Genomic DNA, 14,202 nt, shown 5'->3' with positions numbered 1-14,202 from the left:
ACTCCATGACTTTATAATCTGTATGCTGACTTTATATTTCCGGCCCAGATCTTCAGCTCCAGACCCCTGTATACAGCCAACCTCTCAACATTCCCCCGCTTAGATGTCCCATAATACTTGAAAATTGACCATTTCCAAAATTTAACTTCCCATCCTTTTTCTATCTTATAACTGTATGGAGAATGTCAAATCAGGGCATGGGAACTTAATTAGATCATCTTAATAGCTAATGCAGTATTTCCCAGAGAGAAGTTTGGGAGCCCATTAGCTTTAGAATCGCTAGAGGGCATCTCATACACATGACAGTAGGTTAGTGTCATTAAGCTATTATAATTTTCATACTTTTAAAATTATTAAGAGTGCCTGGCTGGCTCACTTGGTAGAGCATGTGACTCTTGATCTCAGAGTCATGAGTTCAAGCCCCCCACATTGGGCATAGAGGTTACAAAGAAAAAGAAAAAGAATTCCCATTAAAAACTAATAATAAAATAATTATTAAAGTTTACATATGGCAAATCAAGTTTGTTTTGTATACAGTTTTTGAATGTTTATGGTTGCATAGATCTGTGTAGCTACCACAAACAAGGTACAGAACAATTTACATCATTCCCAAAATTTTGTAATGTTCACTTGTGTCAAACCCTCTTTCCATTCCTAACTCATTCCAACCATTGATCTCTTCTTTGTCCCGTAGTTCCTTTTTGTAGAATATCATACAAATGGAATCATACAGTATGTATAACCTTTTGAGACTGGCTTCTTTTCTTTAAGTCTGAGAATTTGATGCCCTCATCTCCACTATGAGGATAGATCAGCTTAAGAGTAATACTCTTGTGCTAGGAAAGCCTTCTTATGACATACAGTGTGGCTTATTCCACATTCTTTATCCTAGACTCTTCCTGGGTCTTCTCTAAACAGATATATTTAATTATACTATAGTCCTTAAGGGGTACCCGATCCCTTTTTAGGATTTGAAGGTTTTCCATGACCTCTCAGACACGCACTGTATGTTATACCTTCTGTCAGGGTAGGCATTTTCTGTAGACAGCTAATCTCAACTCTGTTCTGAAGGCCGAATTTATCTCACAGAGAATGTGCAAATAAAGTTCTATAAGTACAGTAATAACATATGTCACTAGGTTTTTTTCTAAGAGGATGTCCTTCAGGGGTACCTGGGTGGCTCAGTCAGTTGAGCATCTGACTCCTGATCTAAGCTCAGGTCTTGATCTCAGGGTCAGGAGTCCAAGCCCCACACTGGACTCCATGTTGGCTGTGGAGCCTACTTAGAAAATGAATGAATGAATGAATGACCTTCATATTTCTTTGAGAAGTTCCCTGATTCTAGTTTCATGTAATTTGGTGAATTATTTCCTACTTACTATAACTGTGTTGTTTTTTTGGTTTTTTCTTCTCTTTTTTTTTTTTTTAAGTTTTGTTTTTTTTTTTTTATAATCTCTACACACAATGTAGGGTTCAAACTCATGACTCCTAGGTCAGGAGTCACATGCGGGATGCCTCAGTGGCTCAGTCAGTTAAGTGTCTGCCTTCAGCTCTGGTCATGATCCCAGGGTCCTGGGATGGAGCCCCATGTCAGTCTCCCTGCTCAATGGGGAATCTACCCCTCCCCCAAGTATGTGTGTGTGTGCATGCTTTCTTTCTCTCTCCAATAAATAAATAAATAAATAAATAAATGGGTAATAAGTAAATAGGAAGTCTATTCTGTCTACAAATATTCAAATTTTTCTGCCAATGCTTTGTTTCCAGGATTTTTTTTTTTTTTTTTTTTTAATTTTTAAGATTCTATTTATTGGGACACCTGGGTAGCTCAGTTGGTTGAGCTGCTGCCTTTGGCTCAGGTTATGATTCCAGGGTCATGGGATCAAGTCCCACATCGGGCTCCTTGCTCAGCAGGGAGCCTGCTTCTCTCTCCACCTCTGCCTGCTTGTGCGTGCATGCACTCTCTCTCTGACAAATAAATAAAATCTTTAAAAAAAAAATTCTATTTACTTATTTGAGAGAGATGGGGCACCTGGGTGGTTCAGTGAGTTAAAGTCTCTGCCTTCAGCTCAGGTCATAATCCCAGGGTCCTGGGATCGACCCCGCATCGGGCTCTCTGCTCAGTGTGGAGCCTGCTTCCCTTCCTCTCTCTCTGCCTGCCTCTCTACTTGTGATCTCTGTCTGTCAAATAAATAAATAACATCATTTTTTAAAAAAACTATTTATTTGAGAGAAAGCAAGAGCACAGAGAGAGGGAGAAGCAGACTTACCACTGAGCAAAGAGCCTGATGCAGGGCTTGATCCTAGGACCTGAGATCATGACCTGAGCCAAAGGCAGACGCTCAACCAACTGAGCCACCCAGGCACCCCAGAAATTTTTTTTTTTTTTTTTTTTTTTTAAGAATGTACCCAGTAGGGGCGCCTGGGTGGCTCAGTGGGTTAAAGCCTCTGCCTTCAGCTCAGGTCATGATCCCAGGGTCCTGGGATCAAGCCCCGCATCAGGCTCTCTGCTCAGTAGGGAGCCTGCTTCCTCCTCTCTCTCTCTGCCTGCCTCTCTGCCTACTTGTAATCTCTGCCTGTCAAATAAAATAAATAAAATCTTTAAGAAAAAAAAAGAATGTACCCAGTACTCCAAAAATTTGGGGAAAATTTCTACTCTGCTCAACTGTTTCTAGCATGAAAACTCATATTGTTGATGCCCACTAACCAGATACCCAAACATTCACTGAACAACTGATTTGGGCGCTTGGAAAATATCTTGCTTAAATTAGTTCTTCTCTGCCGCAAATCCCAGATACACATTGGTTGTGCACAAATGATGTGTGTAGGCCACAAGAAGGAAGGTCTGGAAATGGTGCCCAAGTGTTGTAAGGGATGGCACATTTCATTCTCTCCTAAAAAAGCTAAAGACTTCAACAATGCCTTCTCTGAAGAGAAGGAACGATAGCTTGAACAAAAACGTCAGCCATTTCAAGCTTTCCTGATTATTGAGGCAGCAAACATCCTGACACCAAAATCACTGTATATAAAGTATGTTGGGTTCCACACATGAGTGAGTTATTGATGGGGAAAGTGGAGTTGTCTGCCTTATGTATTGCTTTGACATACAACACCAATCATTTCTAGGTAAGAGAAGTACCTTAAACAGGGAGGGAAAAAAAAATTTTTTTTCCACTTAGAAAAACTACATGGCAGTATTAAATCAAATTTGGAGGAAATTCTGAATAATACCAATGACCTTAACAAAATTGCCTTGACATTTCACACCATTTCTGTTGGCTTTAATTTTTTTTTTTTTTACATAGTTGCAGTCTATGTAAATGTATATAGTGTTTTGTATTTTCCTATTAGCTTAATAGCTTATTATTGGAACACTTTTACATTTGGTCTTCAGAGTTATTTTTAGGAGTTGCTTAATAACAGCTACCAAGTATTGAGGGCCTGCGGTGTACCAGGCATCTGCTACGCATTCTATTTGTCATCTTCCCAACAGCCATAGGAAGTAATGTTGTTATCCCCATCTTATAGACCAGAAACAGGCTTAGAGAGGGTTGGTGGCCCAATAACTCTTAGGACTTGGGCAGTCTGACTCTAACTCCTCACTCTTCCACTCTGCTGTACTCTTTTTTTTTTTTTTTTTTTAAGATTTATTTTTAAGAGAGAGTGGCAGAGGGAGAAGCAGATTCACCGCTGAGCAGGGAGCCCGATGTGGGGCTCCATCCCAGGACCCCGGGACCATGACCTGAGCCAAAAGCAGACACTTAACTGACTGAGCCACCCAGGCGCCAATGCTCTACTGTCTCTAGCAGGAGATCCCATAGTGTTGCAGTATGTTTATGGGCCGTAACTTAATGAACCATTTATTTTCTGTGTTTGACATTAGGTTATTTTTAGTCAAACTGTTTCTTACCTTTCCCACCCAGACAACAGTGAATCTACAATTTATCTTTATTTTTAATAAATGTGCTTTTCCATAGTATATGTGTGTATGTGTGTGCATATAACATTAAATGAAAAATTTTAAGCATCTGTGTTTGTATATTATCTTGTTATATATATTTACGTATAATCATAATGCCCTTTTCAAATGATGTGTTCACTTGTTTTTCTGTAGTTCTAATAGTTTAGTTACAATTGCTAAGAATCATAGTTTAAGTATTTTAAGTTGACACTTAGTTTTTTAATTCCTAATATATTTTGTTATGATTTAAGAATAACCCCTGCAAATTCTTAACTTTTGTTAAATTTTATTATACTATTATAAATAACATTATGTATTATATATATTAAATATGTTTATATTATGTGTAATTTATATGTAGTTACATATATAAAAAAGTAATGTAAGTTTATAGCCCTTTAGTCAGACATAGTAAGTTTGACTCCCTTTTTTAGAAAGACAAGGGGGGTGCGCCTGGGTGACTCAGTGGGTTAAGTCTCTGCATTCGACTCAGGTAATGATCTCAGGGTCCTGGGATGGAGCCCCGCATCCGGCTCTCTGCTCAGCAGGGAGCCTGCTTCCTCCTCTCCCTCTGTCTGCCTCTCTGCCTACTTGTGATCTGTCTGTCAAATAAATAAAATCCTTTAAAAAAAAAAAAAAGATTCTCTCTTTCCCTCTCCCTCTGCCCCACCCCTACCCGCACTCATCCTCTCTCTCTCAAAAAATTTTTTTAAAGATGAGTTTTTTTCCTCCTGACGGAAATCCTCTATTTTATGCTAAATACTGGGCCCACAGCCAGATGGAAAGGGGATACCAGTTTCTCCAAGCAGTTGACTCTTTGGTGACTATGTTTCTTTGCTATTCTCAATTTGATTTCTGGGAGCACCTTTTTGTTTTTGTAGGTCTGGGATTTGCGCCAAAACAAGCTAACCTACACCATGAGAGGCCATGCAGATTCGGTGACTGGCCTGAGTTTAAGTTCTGAAGGCTCTTATCTCTTGTCAAATGCAATGGATAATACAGGTAACTATGGAAAGGAAAGCTCTCCAAGGGTCCAGACACTGTGGACCTCAAGGTCCGCAAGGAAAGTGGGCATTGGGTACTAGAAATGTGTACCGGGATACATGTGGATCCAAAGAAAGAGTCAGGGCGCCTTGGTGGCTCAGTGGGTTGAGCCTCTGCCTTCAGCTCAGGTCATGATCTCAGGGTCCTGGGATCGAGCCCCATATCGGGCTCTCTGCTCAGCGGGGAGCCTGCTTCTCTGCCTACTTGTGATCTCTGTCTGTCAAATAAATCTTTAAAAAACAAAACAAAAAGAAAGAGTCAAGGGTGGTTCACAGGTTTCTGCCAGGGCAACTGGGAGAACACGTTGTAATAGAAAAACCTTTAGAAGATGTAGTCAAGAAGCCAGGATTCTAGTCCCAAATCTGCCTACTCTAATCCTCAGGCAACTTTGCTTATAGCTTTTAAGACCTGTTTCAGCTCTGGTATGCTGTGGAGCCAGGTAGTGTATGAGAAGCTCCTGGTGATTAGTAGATTGTTGAGATCCATCCAAAGCAGTTCTCGAGCATTACAGAGAGCACCAAACTTGAATGACCAGTAGAGCTGCTGGTAGAGTTGCATTCTGTCCACCAGTGTGTCCTCCCTCCCAGCTCCAAAGCACTGGTGGGATGGGAATTGAACAGTAAAACATTGCAACATTCTGCATTCACACAGATAGACTCTTCTCTGCTTGTTTTTGAGTGGCCATATGGGAGGATGGGTTTACTATTAACAAAAAAGAAGGTGGATTATATGCTTAATATTGGGAGGATTTAGAGATGACCCCCCCCCCGCCTCTGTACAAGTTCATAGGCTTGTCAGAAACAGACATGCTTTCACTGACATTTTTGTAATGAAGACAGTGCCTAGCACTCAGCGGGCGCTGAGTAAGTAGTTCTTGAATGAATGAACACCCTTACCTTCTAACTGTATTCTCACCTTAATAACAAACTTTCACACCTACCTTCACTTTCCATGCCTATCTGAATCCTAGGATTGTTCTGTTTATTTATTTATTTATTTTTATTTGTCAGAGAGAGAGAGAGGGAGAGAACAAGCACAGGCAGACAGAGTGGCAGGCAGAGGCAGAGGGAGAAGCAGGCTCCCTGCCGAGCAAGGAGCCCAATGTGGGACTCAATCCCAGGATGCTGGGATCATGACCTGAGCCGAAGGCAGCTGCCCAACCAACTGAGCCACCCAGGCATCCCGATTGTTCTGTTTATTACACGCAGTTAAAATGACATCCCTTGAATTCCACTATTGATAAAGGATTTGTTACCAACAGCTGTAGCCACTGCTTACTGTGCTGTTTATATCCTGATTTTGATGTATTTGCCATTGACAAATTCTAGCGTTGTTCACGGTAAGGAATGATGAGGTTCCCTAAATGGTTATTAAAGTAATAAGAATTTTTTGTTATGGCTGTATAATAAAATGACAAAATCCTTATTTTTATCCATTGCCTCTATTCTTTTAGAGCCATGGTACATGTATCATCTTATTTGGTCCTTAATGTACTCTTGTAAAAAAGAAAAAGAACAAGTGGTATTCTCATCTTACAGAGACTAAACTGTAACCTCACTTTTTACCTGATACCACCCATACATATAACAGCTAGAATGAGAAATCAGAGTTCACATTTTCTAACTATTAGTATAATACTCTCTTAGTATAATTTGACCTTGCTCAAGTCTAGACTGTCAGGTGTCCCTATGAACAAAATTAGTCCTGTGTTTGGTTTTTATAGATTGATTGTCACAGTAGTCAGTGGTATTTAGATTGTCATATTAAAGCTTTGTTAAATGTGGCTTTTTTGGGTTGGCAGAGGAATCATCTGCCAATGTTTTGTTAATGTCACACCCAGCTACTTTCCGTTGCAGACCCCCAGCAGTGCGCTTGGCATTTCCCCTTTCTGCCCGCTCAGCTTTCCACTGTGCGCTTAGACCCTGTTAATGAAATTTGAATGCATTTTATGCCTGTTTAGGGGGGAAAAAAGAGCCTTATCATGTACCTTATAATATACCGTGTTGGCCTTCCTTCACCAGGAAACAGCATGTGTCATTGACATGACATTGATTGCAGCAGAGTTCTCAGGAGACCTCTGGCCCATAACTGTTCTTGCTCTGTTTGCAGTGCGGGTCTGGGATGTCCGGCCATTTGCTCCTAAAGAGAGGTGTGTGAAGATATTTCAAGGAAATGTGCACAACTTTGAGAAGGTAAGTTCTGCATGGCAAAGACTTTTACTGTCCATTTGACTCAAACATAACATTTAAGATGGTGCTAAGAGCAGTATTTACATACATCAAATCATTATGTTGTACACCTAAAACTAAAACTATGTTCAATGTCAATTATATCTCAGTTCAGGGGGCAAAAAAGGGGGTGGCATTAAGGGTAGAGGGTGGTAGCTCTACTAAGAAGGGGCTACATTTCAGTTAACACTGTTCTCCATCAAAACTGTTATTGTAGGGCACCCTGGTGGCTCAGTGGATTAAGCCTCTGCCTTCAGCTCAGGTCATGATCTCAGGGTCCTGGGATCGAGCCCCACATTGGGCTCTCTGCTCAGCGGGGAGCCTGCTTCCCCCACCGCCCCCTCCTGCCTGCCTCTCTGCCTACTTGTAATCTCTCTCTCTGTCAAATAAATAAATAAAATCTTAAAAAAAAAAAAAAACTGTTCTTGCCTGAGTGGCTCAGTTAACTAGGTGACTGCCTTTGGCTGAGGTCAGGATTCCAGGGTCCTGGGATCGAGCCCCCACATGGGGCTCCCTGCTCAGTGAAGGGCCTGCTTCTCCCTTTGCCCCTCCCACTGCTTGTGCTCTCCTGCCCTCTCATTCTGTCAGATAAATAAATAAATAACTGTTCTTGCCAGAAATAAAGCTAATGGAAGCATAGGGAGGAAGGAAGGCCCATAGGTAGGTAGTAATGGGACCCCCTTTTTATAAATTTTAAGATTAATTTAAGATTTCTGACTTCAACAAGATAGTGTTATCCTTTTAGTTCTTTGGCAACTTTGACCTTCTGGCCAGTGTTCCATATGGAACCCAGCCTTCCTGGCTATTACCCAGGTGGCTTCCCTCACCTTCCCAGTGCCCAGCTCTTAGGGCCCTGAGAATACATCCCTCTTCTCAGTATGGATCATGGCCCAAAGTTTGAGAGAATTTTTTCTGTACTAGGTCAGCTCTTAATAGCAGCTTTTCCTCCAGATAATTTGTTAATAGAGACATATGGTTTTCTTTTGAGAGTCTGTTTGATTCAGTTTCACTTTATAAATCAAATCTTAGGGCACCTGGTGGCTCAGTCAGTTAAGTGTCTGCCTTTGGCTCGGGTCATGATCCCAGGATCCTGAGATCAAGTCCCACATCAGGCTCCCTGCTCTGCAGGGAGTCTGCTTCTCTCTCTGCCTCTCTCCCCACTGGTTCTCTCTCGCTCGCTCTCACTCTCTCTCAAATAAATCTTTAAAAAATTGTTTTAAATAATTCTTATTTTTTGTTGAATTTGGTTTTATTTTTATTTTCCTTCAAGATAAAATTATTAATGAGGATCAAAATAAATATGGAGCAAAGGAAGTCTCCATTTTTAGGCGGAATAAAACTTTGTTGCCAGGTCCTCTCTTAATTTACTATAAATTAAACATTTTCTAACATTGGTTTGTATGTTATATGAAATAAAATATGTGGTCTTAGGCCACAGAATATAAAATAATGGCAATTTGAAGTCTCAGGGCACCTGGGTGGCTCAGCGGGTTAAGCATCCGACTCTTGATTTTGACTCAGGTGATAATCTCAGGGTTGTGGGATCAGGCCCCACACTGGGCCCCCGCACTAGGTGTGGAGCCTGCTTAAGATGCTCTCTCCCTCTTCCCTGACCCTCCCCTTAAAACAGAAAAAACGAAAGAAAGAAATTTAAAGTCTTGGGGGTTTGGGAGAGGCTGGTTGGTTATGGACACTGGGGAGGGTATGTGCTATGGTGAGTGCTGTGAAGTGTGTAGGCCTGACGATTCACAGACCTGTACCCCTGGGGCTAATAATACATTATATGTTAATAAAAAATAAAAAATGTTAAAAATAAAAATTAAAAGCCTTCCAGTGATTTTATAGTCTAGTAAAGAGGGGCTTGGTACATTACTGTATTCGTTGAATTCCTGCTTATTCACCTTTGTAGAATCTTCTGAGATGCTCTTGGTCACCTGATGGAAGTAAGATAGCAGCTGGTTCAGCTGACAGGTAAGGGTTGCCGGGTGTGAGGTGAGGAGTGACGGAGCGGCAGGTCCCTTGTGCGTGATCCGAGCTGGAGCCGACACAGAGCTACGGCTGTGCTCAGAGAGGGAGCCGCGTGCGGTGTGAGGGGCCTGAGCATCACATCAGACAGGCACAGCGTTGCCAGCCTGTGGATGCATTTTCAGCGGGGAGGGTAAACACTTTCCTCACTTCTGCTGGATTCCCTCTGCCATCAGAGTGAAGTCTAGGCTCCTAACCTGGCTCCCGTTTCCCTCTTCAGAGTCTTCCGTGGTGCTTCAGTTCATCAAACACGGGCTGTGTACTCGGCTCCCCACCGTTGCCGCAGCGCTTCAGTCCCGTGGAGCGCTCCCTGTCCTTACACCCCTGTGCCTCCAGGCTTCTCTCTCATGTCCCCTCTTTCTCTAGACTTGCGTATCTCTCTAGAAATCGCCTCTGTGTTCTGTCTGTAAACCTTCCCCTGCCCTCTCTCTCCCTTTCCTGTGGGGTAGCACTAATCACTCTCCTCTCTGCTCTGTCGTCACACCTTACACATCCAGCCTTTATCAGCATTCATCACATCTTACAGTAAGACAAACACAGCGGGGCACCCTCACTAAGTTGTTTGCTCCCAGAGGTCAGGCAATGACTCTTAGTCATCTGGAACCCAGAGCGGTATTTGACCTATTCTGAGCACTTAGTGAATATTACATGAATGAATTCCTAGCTCTAGGACAGCAGTCAGCTCTTAGCCTGCGTATCAACTCAGCTATTGGTAACGGCTGCCTGTGCTGAGGATGATTCAGAGCAGGGTGTGAGTACAATAGGGCCATGATTGCTAGATGCGGGTTATGTCAGCATGTGAGCTAGGTGTTTTTCAGCCCCCGGCTGAATTCAGAGATGTTGAGACTTTCCTAGCTGTCAGTTTAAACTGGCTCAGCCATTCAGTGATGAATTAGAGAAGGAAGCTGAGACGCCTGGGTGGCTCAGTTGGTTAAGTGTCTGCCTTCGGCTCGGGTCGTGATCCCAGGGTCCTGAGAACCAGAAAAACCAGGGGTGTTTTCTAGGGGTCAAGGGTCCACATGCAAACAGGTTTGCATCCTGTTGGTATAGAAAGCTGCCTTGCAGAGGGAATCTGAGGGATTTTTAGTAGGCAGGTTGCTAAGGAAGACCTTAAGAAACCGACCCACAGCCTAAGGTGCGTTCTGACAGAGTAAGAACCAATCTAAGTGTTTTTACATCATTTTCAGCAGTGATACTTTTTTATGTAGTTAAGCTTTTACATGATATTTGCCTAAGCTTTTCTTTTGAGCAGTTTGTTTCTGCCATTGACCCTTTCTGACTTTCAGTGTCCTCTTCCTTCTTTCCCTCCCCACTGTCCCTTTAAACCTTACATGGGGGCCTCATGGCTCTGGCCTGGGCACAGGCCCTGTGTCTCCATGCTGGGGTTGGCCACGTTTCACAGGCCACCTCTCCAGTTAGCCCCAAGTCAACAAGCAGCTCTGTTATATAAGGAACCTGGTTCCTGCCAAATGTCGCCGTGCCAAAGTAAGGGGAGGACAAGGAGCCCCTCTAAATTTAGCATCTAACTGGTGGCCATAGAGAGTGAGGCCTTCAAGTAAACCCTTGGAGATCTTGCTGGCTTTTATGTGCCTGGGAAATGTGTCCTCAGAAAATTGCTTTTCAGCTTGGCCTGGATTTGGCAAGTTTTCCCCTCTCTACTTGAAAATCACCTCCCTCCTCATGTTCAAAATCAAAACCCTTCAACAGTTCCTATCCAGGACTGTGGGAAGACTGGCCAGTCTGTCTGCCGTGAGTTAGTCAGCCTATTGTCTTGGTGTTCATCTGTTGTGATGATGAATGTACTCATCATGACAGCAGCTGTCCTTCTGTGTGCCAAGTGCTTCACGTATGTCATCTCATCACTTTTCTCAACCACGCTGCGGGCTCAGCGTAGTCTCCATCATCACAATGAAGGAGAGAGGAGCTCAGCTAAGTTAAATACTTGTCTGAGGTTACTTAATGAGTAAATGGGTACATGAGACTTGAGCCCAGGTCTCGGACTCCTGAGCTCAGACTTTGTTACTCTGCCATATCATCTTGGGGGCATTATTTGCTCTTAGCAAGGAAGAAGACCGTAGGAAGAACATGGACATCAGAGCCAAGGAGTCTGGAGACAGATGAGCTTCCTGCTTCCTCCCCATCTTGCTTGGAACTTTTATTTAGTTCCTGTGGAGTCCTTGAGAGCTAAACAGTGCAAGTAAGAAGCTCGTATTTAGTTGTATTTTAGACCAAAAATGGAATGTCACATCAGCACCAGGCATTTTATAATCAAGTACTGGTGACTATACCCTTTTAGGGTTGACTGAACAAAACAAATATGTAAATGATATTTATAACCTGCTTGAAAACCACCAGCCCTTTAAATTTACCAACAGATCATTTTTGCATGGTCATATGAAGATCATGTCTCTTTATTTTACCCAAGCAAAGCTGAAGGTCATAAGAACTTCTGAGGGGTGAGGGGAAGTAGAAGATGTGAGGGTGGTAAGAGAAAGGAGAATACTGGCGTTCTCATTTTAGTTCTGTCGCTAAGCCACTGATGAACTGTGTCACCTTGGAAGAGTCATTGTTCTTAGCCTTCTTATCCGTAAATTGAGTTCAGACTAGCTGGTCTGGTCATGGGATTCCCATGAGTTCAGTGCAAGGTTGGTCAAGTATATACTTGGGTTGTGTTATACTGCAGAAATGTTCTGTCCCTTCTCTGGGCTCTGTGATTTGAATGCAATACTGAGAAGCTTTAGTGGATTTGCAACCTAGGCTCCCAGCCTGCCGTAGTTAGGTTACCTGTAAGACTTCCTGGACGAATAGCAGGTGCTCTTTGAAGATTTCTGTGTGGGGACCATAGGAAAAACTGTCCTTCTTCTCCATGTTCTTTCCTGTCTCAAAAGTTTACATTTGAAATACCAGTAATGCTTATGATTTTAGTTATTCCTGTATCTCTGTTCAGTTACTCGGAGGCAGGGTCCATCCCTTATTCAAAATCTGTATTTCTAGTTTCTAAATTCTAAATTTCTACATTCTAAAGCTAGTTCCAAAACACAGTTGAGTAAATAAGGGTAATAAGTAAATCTTTGCTTCCATTTCTCTTAAAAAGCTGGGCCTCTGCCCTCCCCTGAGCTCTAGGAAGCTCTAGCATTATGCATCACGGTACTTTGCAGGTTCGTGTATGTGTGGGACACCACAAGCCGGAGGATTTTGTACAAGCTGCCCGGACATGCCGGCTCCATCAATGAAGTGGCTTTTCACCCGGATGAGCCCATCAGTAAGTCTGTCCTGACTTTGGGGTAAGGGAAACTATGGGAACCTCCCTAAGGGGGCCCTGAAAATACCAAGGCAGAGGTGGGTGTCTGTTGTATGTGAATTTCCATGTGGGCTTTATGGCCATCCATTGACAGTCTCACCATGGTTTTAAATGGTGACAGGAACAACACGTCCCATCTTCTTAATCTCAAAGGGAGACTGGTTAATCTATTTCTAGTTCTCTTGAGTTTATGTGCTTCAAGTCTGTTGCAGTGATATATTTGGATAAATAATATTTCTTAATATTCAACTATTAGTTGCAATTTAACATTTTATTGACTAGCTAATTAAACAGTGGACCTTGAATTTAAGGAGAGAGCGCAACTTTCTCCCGGGCTAACTATAACAAGCGGAAACACATTTGCAGAATGTCTGACACAGACATTGATTCTTCCCTGGAATGGCTGAGAAGGTCTTTTTCACAAGGTTTGGCTGACACGGGACATCAGGGTTTAGACCCTGATAATGCATTTCCCATAGCACAGTCCACCCTTGTGGTTTCAAGAGGACTTGGATTGAAAAGCCAGGCTACCGTTTCCTGTGAACAGTGTTGAAGAGGAGGGGAATTTAAACTAAACCCAATTGCTCTTTTATACCAAAATTGGCTCTTGACACAAGAGCCCTTGAGCACCGAGTCTCCTTGAGCCTTCATTAGTTCCAGTTATCTTTCCATTCTCCTCACCCCAGTCCTCTCAGCGTCCAGCGACAAGAGACTGTATATGGGGGAGATTCAGTGAAGACACAGGATGGAAGAACCACCGGCTGCTTGACCCTGAGACCTCAGGCGGCGTGAGTGGCATCCAGCGGTGCCCAGGCCAGCAGCCTCCCTTCGGATGAAGATCGTTCCTAGCAAAAAGCAAGGAGGAGGTGGCCATATTCCAGCAACCACTGCTATCCCATTCCACCAGGATGATTAAGGCAAGCTGACAGTGGCCTCTAAAAACCACTGGCCAGATTTCAGGGACTGTTTGGGTTTTTTCCTTTTCCTTTTTTTTTTTTTTTTTTAAGTAAGAGTTTTTCAAAGAGACAGACATGGATTGGTTTGTAGTTTCCTGTTTCCTAATCCAGACCGAAAACAGGGAATGTGACTGAAATTTGTTTATTGGGATTTTTTTTTTTAATTCAATAACTGGCTTGTATGATATTTTTCTCTCTGTGTTTCTTTGAGTCATTTTATATTAAAAACCAAATATGTCTTTTTACAAGAGCCGTGTGGATTGGACTTATTGTTGCCTTTGAAGCTTGATCGCTGTAAATCTGAGCTGGGCATGATGTGGCCAGGGGAAGATGCTATTTACAGGTTTATAGGGATGTCTAGGGTTTTCCCCTCTTTTTCTTCTTTTTAGATTTACTCCCATGAAGATTTATTCCCAGAGAATAATTATCCATAAGAAACAGTTTCTCACCTACTAGATGCATAGCAGTCAAGAGGTGTAAAGTCTAAAAGAACCTAGTTTCTGTACACTTTGACATGCTCTTTAAGGAACAGGATCTGTTTCCTACTCTGCCTTCTGCCAAAAACACTGTTCTGAGCAGCAGTCCCTACAGTCAGGTTCCCTGAGTGGGCACGGGATTGGGGGCAGCCTCAGCCGGTAGGAGTGGCGGGCTGGAATGCTGCAGCAGACTCAGCTCAGAAGGAACAGGAGC

The 14,202-nt window shown here is 42.7% G+C and overlaps 1 protein-coding gene across 1 annotated transcript in view; it reads left to right on the top strand.

The window, feature by feature from the left end:
- Window positions 1–13,741, top strand: part of SNRNP40 (small nuclear ribonucleoprotein U5 subunit 40) — a 35,328-nt gene extending 21,587 nt beyond the window's left edge. Inside the window, exons 6-10 of the mRNA XM_032864011.1 lie at window positions 4,840–4,960; window positions 7,112–7,194; window positions 9,140–9,201; window positions 12,414–12,517; window positions 13,243–13,741. Of these exons, the coding sequence (XP_032719902.1) occupies window positions 4,840–4,960; window positions 7,112–7,194; window positions 9,140–9,201; window positions 12,414–12,517; window positions 13,243–13,292 (420 nt within the window). The 3' untranslated portion in view covers window positions 13,293–13,741. The remainder of the gene's footprint in view (window positions 1–4,839; window positions 4,961–7,111; window positions 7,195–9,139; window positions 9,202–12,413; window positions 12,518–13,242) is intronic.
- Window positions 13,742–14,202: the final 461 nt, after the last annotated feature.

This window comes from Lontra canadensis, unplaced genomic scaffold, assembly GCF_010015895.1.
Source record: "Lontra canadensis isolate GAN:19392208 unplaced genomic scaffold, GSC_riverotter_1.0 scaffold25, whole genome shotgun sequence".
In the NCBI taxonomy this organism is placed as follows: Eukaryota; Metazoa; Chordata; class Mammalia; order Carnivora; family Mustelidae; genus Lontra; species Lontra canadensis.
The sequence above is the reverse complement of the archived record's forward strand: the minus strand, read 5'-3'. Positions and strand labels throughout refer to the sequence as shown.